This window comes from Sphaeramia orbicularis, chromosome 1 (assembly GCF_902148855.1).
Source record: "Sphaeramia orbicularis chromosome 1, fSphaOr1.1, whole genome shotgun sequence".
Taxonomy (NCBI): domain Eukaryota; kingdom Metazoa; phylum Chordata; class Actinopteri; order Kurtiformes; family Apogonidae; genus Sphaeramia; species Sphaeramia orbicularis.
Genome location: NC_043957.1, coordinates 23,293,678 through 23,311,146, shown reverse-complemented (window position 1 = coordinate 23,311,146; position 17,469 = coordinate 23,293,678). Strand labels below are relative to the sequence as shown.

At 39.5% G+C, this 17,469-nt stretch overlaps 1 protein-coding gene across 3 annotated transcripts in view; it reads left to right on the top strand.

Annotated features, from left to right (window-relative positions):
* tmem131l (transmembrane 131 like) overlaps positions 1-17,469 on the top strand; it is a 46,989-nt gene that overhangs the window by 23,124 nt on the left and 6,396 nt on the right. Inside the window, exons 7-31 of one of the 3 annotated variants that reach the window (XM_030129740.1) lie at positions 210-314; positions 1,102-1,179; positions 3,504-3,657; positions 4,243-4,301; positions 4,391-4,496; positions 4,612-4,714; positions 5,534-5,678; positions 5,847-6,017; positions 7,067-7,133; positions 7,483-7,606; positions 7,687-7,756; positions 7,840-7,949; positions 8,079-8,148; positions 8,298-8,431; positions 8,652-8,794; positions 9,460-9,646; positions 10,376-10,561; positions 10,711-10,860; positions 12,138-12,687; positions 12,779-12,888; positions 13,430-13,596; positions 13,703-13,918; positions 15,503-15,581; positions 15,725-15,831; positions 15,916-16,048. In XM_030129740.1, the coding sequence (XP_029985600.1) occupies positions 210-314; positions 1,102-1,179; positions 3,504-3,657; positions 4,243-4,301; positions 4,391-4,496; positions 4,612-4,714; positions 5,534-5,678; positions 5,847-6,017; positions 7,067-7,133; positions 7,483-7,606; positions 7,687-7,756; positions 7,840-7,949; positions 8,079-8,148; positions 8,298-8,431; positions 8,652-8,794; positions 9,460-9,646; positions 10,376-10,561; positions 10,711-10,860; positions 12,138-12,687; positions 12,779-12,888; positions 13,430-13,596; positions 13,703-13,918; positions 15,503-15,581; positions 15,725-15,831; positions 15,916-16,048 (3,524 nt within the window). Of the gene's footprint in view, positions 1-209; positions 315-1,101; positions 1,180-3,503; positions 3,658-4,242; positions 4,302-4,390; positions 4,497-4,611; positions 4,715-5,533; positions 5,679-5,846; positions 6,018-7,063; positions 7,134-7,482; positions 7,607-7,686; positions 7,757-7,839; positions 7,950-8,078; positions 8,149-8,297; positions 8,432-8,651; positions 8,795-9,459; positions 9,647-10,375; positions 10,562-10,710; positions 10,861-12,137; positions 12,688-12,778; positions 12,889-13,429; positions 13,597-13,702; positions 13,919-15,502; positions 15,582-15,724; positions 15,832-15,915; positions 16,049-17,469 lie in introns of all 3 variants that reach the window. The other 2 variants (XM_030129669.1, XM_030129807.1) reach the window with 2 other exon arrangements.

Here is a 17,469-nt window from a genome sequence, read left to right as displayed (position 1 = left end):
CTTTTGGATCTACAGAGCATGATTTTGTTATTCACAGATAATTTTTGTAAGATAAGAATAGAACTTCATATGATATACAGTTAGCAATAAAGCTAGTATTAATAGAAAGGGATGACAGTAAAATAACGGATTAAAATGACATAGTAGACATACGTTTTAATGTATACAGTAATGAATCCTTTTGTAATGGTTAACTGTTTGTTTTCCAGGTATTTGGTGTGGGAGTTCACCGGGGTTCATTAAAGTCTGTCCAAAGAAAGGATAGCCTGCTAATATTCCCTCACATCCAGAGCATTAAGCTGACCCAAACTCAGGTATGCATTTAAATGCCTGTGGATTGGTTCGGTAATGAGTGGCAACACATCATTGGAAACAGCTGATTTCCCTTTTCCTGTCAGCCCCGATAAACGGACAGCTTCAGGCGACACACAGACACATTGTGATACACACTAACAAGCACATGCTGTGTGCAATCAGCAGGAAGGATGTCACAACACCATGTCTGTTTAATTTCTGAAAACAATGTATAAATGCGGCATATAATTGCATACGCTCTTATTTTAAATATTTGACGCAGTCTTATATTAGTGCACTTTTCAAAGCCAGGTTGACCTAAAGAATCAACAACAAATTAGTGCGTAGATTTTAGAAGCAAGACAAGTCAAGTGAAAGTGTGTGCGAAGCAATCCGAAAGGAGTCCTCGCCCCCACAACAGGAAGTGGAGTGGCAGTTGCAAAATGTCATTCTGGCCAAATGCAGACAGACTGTAACTCTCAGACTGCTGCTTATGTTGAATGCAGGGTTGTTTTTTTATTCTGCATAGTAAACAGTATCTCGCCTGAAAACTTCATCAACTTCATATTGTGTCTGTTTTTCATCCTTGCTTTTTTTTTTCCTTTTCACACCTCATATTTAATTCATACCCATGTAAAATAGGTTGTAATCCTTTTATTGTTTGTCATCAGGTGTTTCTTTCTCTTTATTGGTTTGATAGATGGGCATTGGATATTTGAATTGGATTTGTTGTCTTTTGTCACTAAGAGGTCATTCAGGTATTTGTCTCTGCATTATAACATCCTGTCATAATATTTTTTCTTGCAGGAAGATGCCTCCAACATCACTATTCTGGGTCTTCTTCTGGAGTGCACCCTGCCCAAGGCTTTGTTCAACAGTCCTCAGGTACCACTTGCTCCTCACTTTCATTTTTGGTGTTATTAAATGGATTTTACACCTTTTATTGACCATGGACCATTTTATGCCGTGTAAAGTTAGATCAATAAAGTTCTGTCTGATGCAGTGATTCCCCACCTTTTTTGGCTCATGACCCCATTTTAACATCACAAATTTCTTGCTACCCCAGACATTCATAACAGAGAGTTTTGGGGGGGGGGTTTTTGGTTTTTTTTTTTGCTAAAATGACTTTGTTTTTGATCATGTAACAGTTTGCTATACTATGTTGCAAATAAATGTTCATGTTAGACAACATTTAGTCTATATAATGTATATTATTGTGGATGGAGGCAGAAAAGCCAGGTGTAGATTACTGCACGAAGTGAGAATTTGATTTTCCTTGGTCAGGATATGTACAGTCAGTCCAGCTTGTATTTACAAGGCTGACAATTAATACTGAACAAACAATAACTCAGAGTATGAATTATGAAAGAGCTGCAGCATCTGAAACTGACCACAATGAACATTTGAAAGATAAACAGTACCACAGTGCTTCAGTTTCAGCTTCACAGTTTGCCACGTCTTTTATGTGTTGTGATTGTCTCTCTCAAACTCACCATATATTTTTTATTAGTAAGGTTTTGTATTTTTTCTTTTATCAATTACGGTACTTTAAATTTCAGGTGTCCCCATTTGAATTCCAGGTGACCCCATGTGAGGTTCTGACCCCAAGTTTGAAAAACACTGATCTAATCTAATCTAAATGACACGCAGTGCACAATTCTTTAAAAATCACCATATCTCAAGATTTTGGTGCATAGTTTAGCTGCCCTGGCAGAGGTTTGCGCTTCCCTAGTGCTTTCTAGTTATTAAATTAGGACCTAGTCTATACATGTTTCTCCATTTATCAACCCATTTTTATTCTAACATTAGCGTATAACTATCTGTAGACAGTCAGATGATCTTATTGTGTTGCAAGGATTGAGCATGTGTTAAAGTCACTCAGTATTCTTTAGTATGTGAGCATTTAAACTGTCTGGTTATGGCTGAAAAACAAGTTATTATCATCTCTATAACTATGGTTTCACTAACAAACTTAAGAGAAAATATGTCAGAGCCAAGTATAACAGCTGTCATAGATGTTTTTAGAAAGATGTTGTGGAAACTGAACTGACAGAGGTATTCGGAGATAAATTGACACGACAGTAACTCAGTGAGGTGTGTGTGGCTGCAGTCATTTGACCATACACTAAGTTTGGTGTCGATGTTTTACAGAGGTAACAGTGTTAGAAATGTCTTATGGTATGCATGAGATGTTTAAAAATATTTTTGGCCCATTATGAAACTGCGGCAGGACACCACAGTTTAGATGATTCATAGAAATGCGATAATATGTTTTCTCTTCAGAGCAGAGGGTCAGTTGGTGTAGAACTGAAACACACAGCCTGCCTCTTCACCTGAGCACCCTCTGTTTTCTACAGAGTTCCTGGGGAGGCTGAGATGTCTTTCCAGATTTGTAATTGCTTGCTCCTGAGACTCATAATTGTCAAAGAACTCCCAGTGGGCGAATGGTGTAATACACATGATGCAAGAGACAGCTGCACACAAACTACCAATGCAGTCATTATCATACAAACTGCAAACAACCTCGCATTTAGTTGCTCGGGTGTCCCAGCTGTGACCTCCAGGTTTTATCTAAGATCAGTGCCAGCTCCTCAGCTCTTTTCAGGTCTTCCCTAATAAAACCTAAAAGTGGTCTTTGGTGTAGGTCATCTCTGCTCACAGATTAAACTCGCCTCACAGGAATTTAGCAGTAGCCTTGATTTCAGGGGATTAGGTTTGCTATTGCAGTCCTTGAGCCCTGGTGGCACCACGCCAGGGCATCTGTCTGCAGGTCGTCAAGTGGCGAGACACCCACTGAGACGAGCAGTGAGATTTGCACTCTCCCACTACTTATCTGTGGGCTTTAAGAGGGTGTTACAAGTGTCAGAGTGTGGGGTGGGGGTGTTGTAGTTCACTGCCTATCTAGTTTTACAGCATACATCATAAAGTCCCTGGAAAGCAGTAATAAATATGTGTTGTTGGTTTGTTACACCATTGAAAAATTTAGTAAAAATTTAGTAAAAAACCAACTAGTAAAATTTGAAAGTTTAAAAATATCATATTTTCAAAACTAAAAAGACAAAAACAATGTTCTGTTCCCTAAAATGCCAGACCAGCACAGACGTTGGCCCTTTATTACTTATCATTGTTCTCATCCTTGTCTCATTCCCCTTTTCATGTTTCACTCAGTGCAGCTCCTGACTGATAATGCTTTTCCTGTGTCATCCCAGGGGTCTTGCCTGCAGAGCGAGGAGCGCCTTAGTCTGCAAATTAATCTGTCGGTGCGTGGTGACCGACCGGCTGACCTGGACAAGCTCAAACCTTATGTCATTGAGCACATTCTGGTTCTTCTGGTGGCCCCCGCTGCTGGACCGGCTGCAGTAGGTGGGTCCTTCTACACAGTCTGGCCCAGTTTCTTCAGGCAACGCATATGTGAACACAGAGTAATGAGTTACCATAAAGTTTTATACAGACCAATGTGTCGTATATTAAGACTTAAGTAGAAGTAAAGGCAGATTTAGTCTCTTCCACTTATTGGATCACTTGTCGTGCAGACCACTTACTGTAATGTTATCAAAGCAGAAGCTGAAAATGTTAAGTAGTGTTTACATTTTTACATAAAATGTCGACCTAATAGATTATCTGTTCTTCCTGTTGCACTTCTCTTTCTCCTAAATCCTGTTGACTTGACTCTGGGGAGAAAATGTCTGTTGACTAAAGGGGAACATGATGTTAATATAAAAGGACAGTTACATAGAGACATGAGAGGACTTGAGCGTCCCTGGCATCACATTACAGTCACTGAAATCAGCTGCTGATGTCCACATCAGTGGTATATAGTTACAGCACATCATACTGTGATCACTCGGATACAGAATGTCTTTAAACATGTATCTGACTCACATTTAACATCTGTAAGGCACACTTGTACATTGTTTTTTATGTGCTTGTGCTTTTTTTTATCTTCAGGGGAACCAAAAATAGGAGTTTATATGTTAAATTCTGGAGGGAAGAAGCTTGACATAAAGGTGAGGTGTTGACTTAATTGCACTTCAATTTGTCTTCTGCACAGCATTAATGTTTTGTTGACATATAGACATTGTTTGTATCTCTTCAGGACATGCAGGTGCTTTCAAAAGTTGAGGCTAGCCTAGAATTTAATCAGGTTCTTCTGAGACCAGAGGCAAAAAACTTCACTCAAGTGGCTACTCTGGCCTGCAGAGGTCAGTTCATACAAATAGATCTACAGTATAGTCCCTTTTTGCTGATATCTACAGTAAAAGAACTGACAGTTGCATGTTTTGAAATATTTGAATATTTCTCAAAATTTGATCTTAGGTTCCTTGCCAAGCCACGGCAGAAAATGCACAAGTCATATCAGTTTAAACATTCTGGGAAACCAGACGACCTCCAACTTCCATGGGCTACATATCACACACAGGTAAGTGTTCACAGCATGAAAGTCTTTCACCTTTTTGTCACTGTAGGATTATCAACAAGTTAAGGCTCTTACTCACCAGTGCAATGCAGGACTGTAGGGCAGGAAAAAATAGAATATAGTCACATGAATTGTCCATGATCCATATTCCATTTTTATTTACTTTGACAAGAGTAAACAAGTAATAGCAGTGGCAACAACATCCGCCTTCATTTGTTTAGATTGTTTTGCTGACCGTAATGATATTGTTGTGCTGAAGTAACATTATGCCTGTGAGATGCTTGACACACCAAAGGTGTGTGTAACGGCACACAACAGCCTTTGTGTGTGGCCTAATGATTGTGTCTTACAGACCGTGGATACATGGCTGGAGGCGGATGGTGTACAATAGCTTTGTTTCATTAGCATAAAAACTTGTGAACTGAAACCCAAGAAAGAAGATACTTGTTGTGTACCATCAATTACTAGTGCGTGTTGGATGTATAATTAGAGCAGTGTTAAACATCAGGGTGTGAGAGTACTTGTTGGAACAAAGGATTTCATTGGTCAAATACAGATTTTTCCAGGTGGATTTTTGATGCCCCTCCCACACACACACATTTGTGTTCGTCTGTGGTCTACAAGTATTTAGAAGATGCCACAAAATCAGTTTTTCTAATTTCATGCTTGGTGTCAAACTGCTTTTAGACTGCCCCTTTTATGTAAACGTGTATTGTATAGCTATAGAAAGCTGTAAGATTATCTCTGCAGTAATATTGCAAATCACTAATAATAAGCAGTCAAATAAATTCAACACTGTAGTGACTTGTCTGTGTTTTTCAGGTGGGCTGTTGGAGATGTGTCCAGTCTATGTCAGGTAAAACAGAGGGACTCAGAGCAGGTGGAACTGTGGCTGACCAACCCCGTTGCCCTTCCTCTTACTGTGGTCAACGCCAGCCTCTCACAGAAGCTGCAGGGATTAATGAAGGTATGCACCACTGAATCCTGTAATGACAGTGAGCACATCTAGTGTCATCAACATGACAGAAGAATGAGTAAACCTTTTCTGTCATTTAAAGCTGAGTGTGGTCTTAATTGGCCAGCACGCTCTATAGGACATGCTCAGACTCTGTCTCTGCTGCCCCCTGTCCTTTAGGTGGAGAACTTCAGTGGTCCAGTGACACTTCCACAGGGCTGCTGGCACATCCTGTCCCTCCACCTGCTCAGCAGGGCGTTGCCCCTCAACCAGCTGTTCATCCTGAGTCTTTATACCAGCCTGGGAACAGCTCTGCAGATTCCACTTTACTTTCACTCTACACCTTCCAAGGTAACACAGCAGCTCTGTAGTTATCAAACAGACTTTATCTGAAGTGTGTTGATATGTTTTCATTCACTGAAAGGAAAATTGCAGGAAAATCTGCTTTATTTTTGTTCCACCTCAGTTTGCACTGCAGTTAATAAATCACTTGTCTAATGAAAAGCAAACATGACACAGTTAGATACTACACTGAACAAAATATAAATACTCAAACCAAAAATGCTATGTTAAATTGACCTATAATGAAATATACCCACAAATAGTGTTTATAGGTGTAGTGAATGATTTTTTTTTTGCTCAGGTCTGGTGACCCAGTTCTCATTGACCACTCCCTGTGAGATTACTCACTCATTGAGTTATTCCACCCCTGAGCTGCATGGATCATAACACTGAGTTGCTCAGTCAGTGACCAATACACAGGGTCCTTGCACCAGGGTCAATAAAAGGCCACCCCAAAATGGGCACTTTTGTCACAATGCCACAGATGTCCAAAGTCCTAAACACCTTTGGAAGGCATGTTCCGGTCCCAGAAAAAATGTGCCTGCTCCAAGTTGAACTGCAGGTAGAATGAGACAACATTCCACAGGCAACTATCACAATTTCATGAACTCTATGCATCTGAGATGTACTGCTTTATGTGATGCCAATGGCACTTGATACTGAGTGCTGTAAACTCTGTCAGCTGACTGCTGGTGTGTTCAGGCTGTCATAACACATGAATTGTGTACAAATTATACAGAAAGTTCCTTTGAACTTCTATATTTTTGTTTGGTTTAGTTCAGTTTTTATCACAGTGATTCTGTAAATTGTAGTCGATTAGCTGCAATCCATCCTGCTCTTTTCAGCCTCTGTAGGCTGCTGAGAACAACTGAGAAAGTGAGCATAACACTAGAAAAGGTCAAACAATGCTTAAACTAGTCAATTCTACTAAATTAAATTAAAATTAAAACCACTCTGGCATTTACCAAACCAATTTAAAATGAAGTAAAACATGAAAGATAAAATAAAAATGAAAGATAAGATCGGTTTAGAGGATGATGTGGTTCTTGTCTCAGCAGGGGGATGTCGTGTTTGAGACTGAACGTGAGTGTGGACGACCCTGCCCGCTCAAATTATCTGATGCAGGTGAGACATGATGTTTTACATGAAACAGCGGACATCAGAAAAAAGACAAAAATTCAGGCACTCACTTGGTTGCAAAAATTGTAAAAAGCCTTTCTTTCATGAGGGCATGTAGGTTAATTCTTTGGGGCTGGAGTTAAAAACACACCAATGCGTGTTGGCATGAGCCTTCTTCATGTATTGGTGTGTTTGGTGTCTTTTTTTCTATTGTTCATGCACTCTCCATGAGCACCTCTGGTTTGTCTAATACCAGCAGCTTCCTGTGAAATTTTTTTTTGTTGTCGTTTTGGAAACAGCAGACATTTTTGCTTTTTTCTATTTTTATTAATGTTTTTCCTTGTTGTGTTTCCAGGTCGCTCTGAGTGGCAGCGCTCTCTCCTCCCAGACTTTTTCCGTTCTTCCTGGGCTGTTGATAACAAACTAGCTGCTGAACTCTGCTCTCGATGGCAGAGTCACAAAGACAAAATGCCTTGCAGGTTAGTGTTGAGTACACTGTGCGGCTTTCTTTTTTAAGTTGAGTCATTACATAACAATAAATCCCATAAATCTCTCTCAGGTGGCCCAGGCTCCCTGTAGAGATGTCGTCTCCTTTGGACTTTGGTGCTACACCAGTCAATGAAAGCAAGGTAACCGGCAGCTGTTAACTAGATAAAATTAGATTGACCAACATATTGGGACATTTATCTAATCTAAGCCTTTTTTGACTCAGGTCAAAACCTTCATGCTGAAGAATCCTTCCTCTTCAGTGGTTTCTATAGAGATTAGAGTCCTCTCCTTGTACCCTGCCCCCCTGGAGGCCCTGGACCTCCTAACCAAATGGTATATTTACATATTGAATTTTATTGCAGAGGCAAATTGAATGTTGCTTTTTTTCCCTGATATGTTATAAATGAGGTTTTCTCCTCACCTCTCACCAGTTGGTTATCTAATCTTTGTTTTGATTGACAGGTTTAACATCAGCCCCCTTTCTGTCCACATCAACACCACAGAGTTCTCTTTGCTGGCTTCTTCTCCCAAGGTAAATCCTCATAACACTCCTGGATCATTAGATCTATGAACGTCTCATTAGTATGTTTAGCAAAAGAGGACTGGACACAAGTGTGGTGTTATGCTTCGACTTCAGTTTTCCCTTGTAACGTTTTTGTCTGTGTTTGTGTTTGTGTACAGTCTGGAGACAGAGTTGAAGACCTAACAGGGGAGGGTGTTCTGCGTCTGCTGCTCCAGCCGTGGGAGGCCAGAGAGGTTGCTGTGGTCTTTACCCCCTCTGAACACAAACCCACCACTACCATTCTCATCATCAGGTACTCATTTATGTTATTGCATCAAAGTGAGGGCATGAAACTGTGTTTATATTTCTTATTAGTGGTTCAACAGGAGTAGGGTTTTTTTTTTGTAAAGTTGAAAAATGTCATTGTTAATGTTTTTGCATTTCTACAAAAATACAATCCATGATATCATCCCATAGCTGTAGAAATGGCAGACTATATATTAACTTTTGCTTGTGTTTAAATTGTTTTTCAGGAACAACTTGACTGTGTTCGACATGGTGACAGTGCAGGGCCATGGAGCCAAAGAGCTCATCAGAGTGGGCAGTAAACTACCGGGGCCAGGAGCCTCTCTACGATTCAATGTCCCTCAGTCAACGCTGATGGAGTGCCGTGACGGTGAGATGGAACTTAACACTTTACCTAATAGTGCTACACAATGTATCGTTTGAGCATCGTCATTGCAATGTACGTGTGCGCAATTGCCACATCGCAGATTCTGCAATGTAGGAGGCAAATGAACTCAGTGTGCTCTCATCTAATTTCAACCTGGGTACCTGACAAACACTGTGCGCAACAATTCACCAATCACAACCATTCTGAATCGGTTTGCCAAAGCAGACCACGCCCTTGCACGTGGAGTGAGTCACTGGTAACAACATTAAAAAATGAGCAGTGAACAAGAGCAAATCACCGAAAACGAAGACTTGGTGCCAAAAAGAAAAGCAACGTTAGTTATCTAGAATTATTTCGGCTACAAGGAGGATGATATTGAAATGTGTTCTGTGTCGATAGTTCCTTACATCTGTTGCCACAACAAGAGGTAACAAAACTAATTTGCTTGACCATTTACATTGGTGCCACAGAGCTATTATATCCTTCTGAGTAGTTTTTCATATCGCAATATATATTGTAGGGTTAAAAAAATTTGCAATGTCAGTTTTTTCCAATATCATGCAGCCCTGTTACCTAAATACATGAGTGTTAAACAACAATCCCTTTTAAGGTTGTGACTTTTCACCTTGTAATCTCACAACTGATCATATGTTTTTTTCTTTTCCTAGGCCTGCGCACCAATAAGCCGCTTTTCGCCATCAGAAAGAGTTTCAAGGTGGAGAACGCAGGAGAGCTTCCTCTTACTGTCATGTCAATGAATATAAATGGATATAAATGTCAGGGGTTTGGATTTGAGGTGCTGCAGTGTCATTCTTTCAGCCTCGACCACAACTCATCCTCTGAGATCACCATTGCGTAAGTTACCTTTATCCCTCTAGTTTAAAATTTTAATTATGTTTTCATGTTTGCCACTCAGTTATGATGAACGTTTGGAGCATCATTCATCTGACTGCTACTTGTTTTTTTTATGTTCAATCTACCTTTTGAAATATCTTCTCTGTTGAAGATACTGGTCAGATTCATTTCAAATTTTATATGTAGTTTCCTTGGGAGAATGTCAACAAAGTTTGTTCACAGTTTTGAGAAATTTAGATTTATTTATGTTTTTTTGGCGGGACGAAATTTTGACGTATTCAAAATCAGCCTTTATTTTTGCCATATTTTCATGGCTTATAACATGGAAATGGTTACAAATATCATTATAGTTACTATTGAGCACTGATAGGAAGTCATATGAAGTCAGCTGCCCCTTTTTACTGTTACTGATACAGTTAATTAATTGGGATTGTCCATGATACAATAAACTAATAAATGAAATGAAATGAAATATATGGACTTTCATTTAATTAGTTGAGTTCTCCTCCAGTGAAAGTACCACCCACTTGTATTGGGAGATTGATCTCCTGCATCAAGACCACAGCACTCTAACACAGAACTCTAACATAGAATCTGACAACCTCACAAATTCAACTTGTTATTGATTCTTGATAGAACATGCTGGTGAGATACATGGTCATTGGTCCTAGTTTTCATAATCGAGCTAATGTCTGCTTTCTCTTTTAACTTTCTGTTCTGTGTTTTCAGGTTCACTCCAGACTTTACCTCTTCCTGGGTGATCCGGGACCTCACCCTGGTGACATCACGTGGCACCTCTTTCCCATTTACCCTCAACGTAACGCTGCCACATCACATGTTACCTCTGTGTGCCCAAGTGGTTCCTGGACCGAGCTGGGAGGAAACGTTTTGGGTGATCACCCTCATCTTCACCTGGTAAATACCTTTTTTGTGAATAATAACCATCCATTTAGAAATATTTGAAAGTATGGGTGTGTCTAAGGCATGAATAAATGGTCTGAGTATGTGGTATGTCAGGTGTGACACATTTGTTCTGACAGACTGTGTATCTGTGTGCATTTCAGCTTCTCTTTGTTTGGTGTATGTCTGATGGCATTCCATCAGGCTCAGTACATCCTCAATGAGTTCTCCACACCCAGTATCAGGAATAACCACAACTCTGTCTTGTCTCGGGACAATGGCACTGTCAACAACATCACACCCAATGGAGTAAAGTATGTCCACTTCTTTTGTTTACAGCAGTATATTTTTTATGTGCTGACTCTATTAATGTCTGTAAGAAGAGAGTTATTTATTTAAAGAATGTGTGTTTTAATTGTACAAAATGAAATCTTTTGTCATATCTAATTAATCCACTCAATACTTTGCCTAATTCTTGTTGAAAACTTAAAGTTGCTGCAAAAATATGTGAACAAGTGTTGCCAGGCACAACAAACCCCACCCCTCACGCATATTGTAACTTATTTTGGCATCGATCCAGCTGATGTCATCATGTCTAGGTGTGTGCTGATGTCAACATATCAGTTGCCTCTATATATGTGCCAAGTTTGAAGTAAATTGAAACAAAATTGATGTTTTTATGGACATTTGAAATTTCACCCATTAAAAATAAATGGGAGAAGAAAAATTTTTAAAGAATTCATAAAAAATTTGAACTTTGACATACTTTTCCCAAAATTTAATGAGATCTATTCCGGTTCACTGGCAATCTATAAACCAAATTTGGTATGAATTCAACCCATAGTTAATAAACAAACAAACTGAACCAAAAACAGTTCCCCTTGCCTCCCCTTCGGGGGGGCAAGGTAATAACCTGAAAGGCCCTCACTAATAAGCTGGCACCATAAACTGCCAACTGGGGAGGAGGACCCACTCCATCTGTAGATATAAAGCACATATTCTAAGGTAATGAAAAGAATAGGAGGTCTTTAGTGACATGACTTTCCCATCACCCCCTTGGTCAAGATTGAGCAGAAAAACGTTTAGCAACATGGCTGCATTTAGTGCTGTGTGATGAATGAACATTTACTGACATTTATAGGTTTTGTACAAACAAAGTTTGAGGGCATTCAACACTTGGTTGTATTTCTTTCCACAATAAACCTTTTTGTTAGCTTCTGGCAATCTTTTTCGGATATTTTTTTTAAGTATCAAAAATGTGTTTTCTTTGACTTTACATTTAATGTGGTCAAAATAATCATTCATCTTGTGTCAGTGAGTTTACAGTGTAATTACAAAGTAGCTCTTAATCATTTTTTCTGTGATTGGTGTTTCTGTGTCATTCAAGTATAAAGCTACCACTCAGTAGGTTGTGTTTTTGCCACTCAGTGCGTGTGACCACAGCGACGCCATATGTGCATCTATTTTATTTTCAGCTGATCATACACTAAAGAAAGTATAATTATTTCTGCAAACAACCCTGCACCTTTAAAGCACACATTTTGTGTCATTATTATTAGATATTCATTTATACTTTGTATGTCTTTTGTAGTAAAACAAAGGGAAGCTGCAAGAGCTACGTGGACACATGTCACACGTCTGACAAAGGTAAGGGCCGTGGCTCTCCGGCTCTGGCCAACAGCCCCACCCAGAGACCCCAGACCTCAAAGAAAGGCTCCTCCACAACCCTGTCACAGCCACAAAAGAAACACAAGGTTTCACTGTATTACACCAAATACAAGTCCAGCCCCCCCACGACTACATCTGGTGCTGTGACAATGGATGAAGATCACGAAGACCTGAGCCCAGACCCTCCCTTGACCCCAGACCTTGACATCTGCAATAACAATGAACCAGCTTTCATGAAGGAGCTGGATAAAAAGACCTCAGCAGACTTTACAGAAGAGCCCCACAGCCCTGTGGAAGACCGGGTGCCAGCGGTAGTTATGTTTCCCATGGAAATGCCCACTGGTTTCCCAGATAATGTTACGTTGGGTCCAGGGCCTCAACCAGGCCTGTTGGTGTGCAGTCCTGCAGTAAACAGCTGCTCTGAGCACTATGACAAGATGGACTCGGACAAAAGGGATAGTGCTGAACAGGAGGTAAAGAAAGATGACTGAAGTGTAAACTACTGTAAATATTTTCAAAGATTTCATGGTTCAGAGATTGACATTTCTTTCTTTCACTTTTCAGCTGGGAGAAGATGGAAAAGGCCAGAAGAAGAAAGCACAGAATTCAGAAACTAGTTCTGCAGCAGGAAATAAGGGAAAGAGGAGTCGCAGAAAGACAGAAAATGTCTCCAGGTACCAGATAACCACAGTTGTTATTTCATATGTATGTCTGTCTGCTGTATAATAATATAGCTTACAATACTGTGTGGTGTAAGCAAATGAAGAGCTCTGTAAATTCCAGTGGCATAAGTAAAGTTTTAAATGTTAAGGAGTTATTTCGTCTACAAGGACAAAGGTTTTGTTTCATATGCAGTTTTGGTGTTATTTTTAGAAGTTAGGAGGAAAAGACACGAAACAGCGCATGACATCAGGTATGACCCAGAGTCTGTTTTATACTCGGGTCCCATTTTGGTCAATACCACTTTACTGTTTTTATAGTAACAGATTATAATGATTATAAGTAATCATTAACATTTTCTTTTTTTTTTATTTACCTTACTGCCTTTAATTTCAGTCTATGTTACTGATTATAATTCTGTACTTGATGAGAGTGTCCTTAGTTTATTGTAGAATTATTCTACATTCAGTATTGTAATTATCAGAATAATACAAACATTCAGTGTGGAATGGAACACCAGAATAACTCTGTGTGTGTGTGTGTTTGTTACCACAGTGGTCCTGAACACAGTGTAGCAGTGATGCCAGAGAGGGAGAAGGAGCCTGACTGGAAAACTGGGAATCATAACATTGCAACCCGCAACAGGAACCGCTGCTGTAACGGTTCCAAGTCAGAAGCACCAAAGCCTGGACAGAGCACAGAGAACCCCCTCAGACAAAACGGTGTGCATAGTCCTGTTGCCATCTTCTCACTGTCCCCTTTAAAGATCATTCACAGCAGAATTTTTAGTAGGAACATGTGAGTTTGAGTCTGACTCCTTTCTGGCAGGTGTGTGTCCCACTCGCACTCGGAGGAAGTGTCCTACAGAGCGGCGTGGCGGCGGCGGCGGCATGTGTGAGTCGGGTTCTGACTCTGGCAGCTCATCAGGCAGCGTTCGGGCCAGCAGAGGGAGCTGGGGCAGCTGGAGCAGCGCCAGCAGCATGGAGGGAGACAAGGACCCCAACAACGCCCGAACACATGCCTACGCTACCTCAAACAGAAAAAGTACAGACAACTTTGCCTTAATTTAATATGGACTGATACTTAACCCATAGAGACCTAGTGCTATTTTTGTGGCAGTTCCCAAATGTTTCTCTCTATTTAACCTTTCTCAAGTGATGTATCATCATGTATTATAATATTATCTTTTGTATTTTGCAGGTTTTTTTGTTTTGTTTTCAGTGTAAATCATGTATTTTCTGACATTTAAATTACTGATCATATAGATGTTCCTTAAAACTGAGGGCTATTATATCAGAAACAGAGAAAACTAAAGAACAAGTGACTTTTTCAGCAAAGATATCAATAACTGAACATACAACAGTGTTCCCACAGGGTCCTAAAAAGTCTTAGAAGTCTTGAATTTACAAATCTGTATTTAATACCTTAAAAAAAAAGGCTTTAAAATGTATTAAATTTGATATGGTAGGTCTTAAGTTATTTTGCCATAAACTTGTTCGCTGTGTTGTGTTTAAATGTGTCTGTTAAATGTCCAAACTGCAAAGACAGTAATGTTAGTCGTCTCAGTTCCACCTGTTCCAACTTGGCAATTTATATTGAAATTAGGAACCAATTATCGCTAACTTTGCAGCCCCCATGGAAATCAAGGCGTTTGAGTAAATAACTATATTTTCCTAAATACTAGGAGTCACACATTTTTGCCAGTATGGCCGTGAAATAGGCATTAAATTCTGTTCAACGTAGTCTTAAAAAGCTCTTAAATGTAACTTGTAGAAAGCTGTAGGAACCCTGATACAAACAAGTGTATCCATACACTGTGCTGGTTTTACTGGTGAATCAATGTTGTAGAAGATGATGGTGTTTCCACATTCACTACGGAGCCTGTGAATGTCCAAATGGGTCATATCTGATGACCATGAAAAGATGACAAACTGTATTTTACACCAATTATTGACATGTATTGGTAGGATTAGTGGATCGACAGATATTAATCAGTTTAGATCAGTAGATGCTTTTGATTGATGCAGTGGCTCTTTGGGTCTTTATGGGATAAGTATCGAAGTGTTTATGAAGGATAGTAGTGGTTTTAACCTCTGTGAGCATCCTCTGTTCAGTTTCTAATTATGGCATGATGTTTTCCACATTATGAGCTTTAAAAGGTGATTTACAGATATTACATATAAAAACTAAATATGCAGATTTGTTAATGATTTAAAGAGGAGTTGATATTTAATAATAATAATGATTATTTTATTTTTTGGCACCTTTCAGGATACTCAGGGTCACCATACAAAATTGTTAAAGTACAACACATTTAAAATTACACACATACACATATAAAACACATAGGTACATAAAATGGCAGCAGATCAAAGTGAAACTATGGAACTGAGTAAGTCTGTCTGAATAAATAAGTTTTAAGCTAAGATTTGAAGGTGGTGACAGACTCTATATTTGTCTTGATCAAACCATTAAACCAACATTTACATTAATTTGATGTTCACAAAGCAGAAGCTGAACTGAGGTTTCTCAACATGGTTTTTTAATCACATTTTCTAAGCCCTTCTTCCACAGACTAGATGATTTTATTACTGACAGAATAACTGAACTCACTTTTTTTTTGTGCAGGGGAATCCATTCAGTACGGCGTTTACGCATCAGACAGAGAATGCTACCAGAACATGAACGTAACCTACAAGGCTCAGAGGTAGTTTAACAAATACACACACTGAACAGACTCTGGTTAAAGTAATATTTATCACCTCATGAATTAAAGAAAATATGTACGATTCAGGTTGTCGAGTGTAACCTTTACTCAATTTCTTCTCCCTTTTTTTTTTTCCTGTTAAGCATGAACAACTTATATCGTAAAGACATGTGCCAAAGCCCAGATCCTCCAGCGCCCAACTTTGCCCCGAGTTTTGCTGCTGTTGCTGCAGGAGTTGACAGGAATATGGGTATGAACATTTACACTGATAATAATAAAAATAGTTGCAGCCAACCGGATTTTTCTAATGGAGGCTATCCTCATGCTCCCTCAGACCTGACGGGTCAGTATGTGCCTGAAGAGACGTGGTCGGCTCCTTCCATCCCTCTCACCAATGAGTTCAGATACAACGCCACCGAAGCTCTGCCCTACATACCTCAACCAGCTACAACCAGGCAATACAACGGGTAGGGCTTTGAACCAAATGCATGTTGGTTAAAACTCCACTAACAACTTATTTGAAGAGAATGTGAGTGTAAGAAGAACATTGTTAATTAGGGCTGCATGATATTGGAAAAAACTGACAATTTTTTTTTAACCCTGTGATATATATTGCAATATGAAAAACTACTCAGGAGGATATAATAGCTGTGTGGTGCTGATGTAAATGGTCAAACTAATTAGGTGTGTTACTTCTCGTGGCGACAGGTGGAAGGCACTATCGACACAGAACACAAGTTTCAGTGTCATCCATCTTGTAGCTGAAATAATTCCAGATAACTGACGTTGCATTCGGTGATTTTCTCTCGTTTGTTTTTCGTTTTTCAATGTTGTTACCAGCGACTCACTCCATGTGCAGGGGCGTGGTCTCCCTTGGCAAACTGATTAAGAACGATTGTAATTGGAGGATCGCTGCACGCAGTGTGTGTCAGGTACCTAGGTTGAAATTAGATGAGAACACATCGAGTTCATTTGCCTCCTACATTACAGGACCTGCAATGTGACCATTCCAATGACAATGCTCAAACGATATATTGTGCAGCTCTATTATCAATGAGTCTGTTTACATGACCACAAAAATTCGATAACTGGGAGTATTCGGATAATTGTAATAATCAGATCTGACATGTTTACATGCTATGTCTTCATCTGCTTCTCCGGGTCCGGGTATAATCAAACTTCCTGTGGTCTTCTGCCTACATTTCACCCTGTAACTTCCATTTTTTATGATTTTAATTGTGTTTATATATGTGCAGATGTAAAAGAACTAACATAAATCTGATTTACCTGTATACATGCATGAAGACATCAGAGTATTGGGGAGAAATCCAGGCGTGTTAATCAGATTTGTCATAATCAGATTACTGCTGTTATCTGATAAAACAGATCAGATTATGTCTGTATCTGTTTACACGATCACTTGAATAATCTGGTAACTCCAGAAGTCAGATAATGATCAGAGTTTTACTGTGTATGTAAACGGGCTCAGGTGTTAATATTATGCTTAAAGGTTTGTGGCAGACAGTTAATTGTGTGTTGTATCCATATCCATGACAGCCATGTTAGTGTTGTAATCTACCTTTATCTGAGTAAGTATCAGCCTAATGTGTTGAAACTTAAACTCGGATTTCACCACCCGAGAGCCAGACTCAGCACATAGTCTGACATCTGCACCTGATAATTCCAACATCAGGGATTGACAGTGGCAGCAAAACATGCAAACTCCTCCAGGTTAACACCGAACTTCGACAGACTCTAAAGTGTAAACTCCAGCATCAGTAGTATAAACGACTTTCAGCTTTGCATCTGATACATGTACTGTACGGTAAATGATTAAAACATTTACAAACAAGTGGTGGCAAGCACAACAAACCCCGCCCCTCGCATG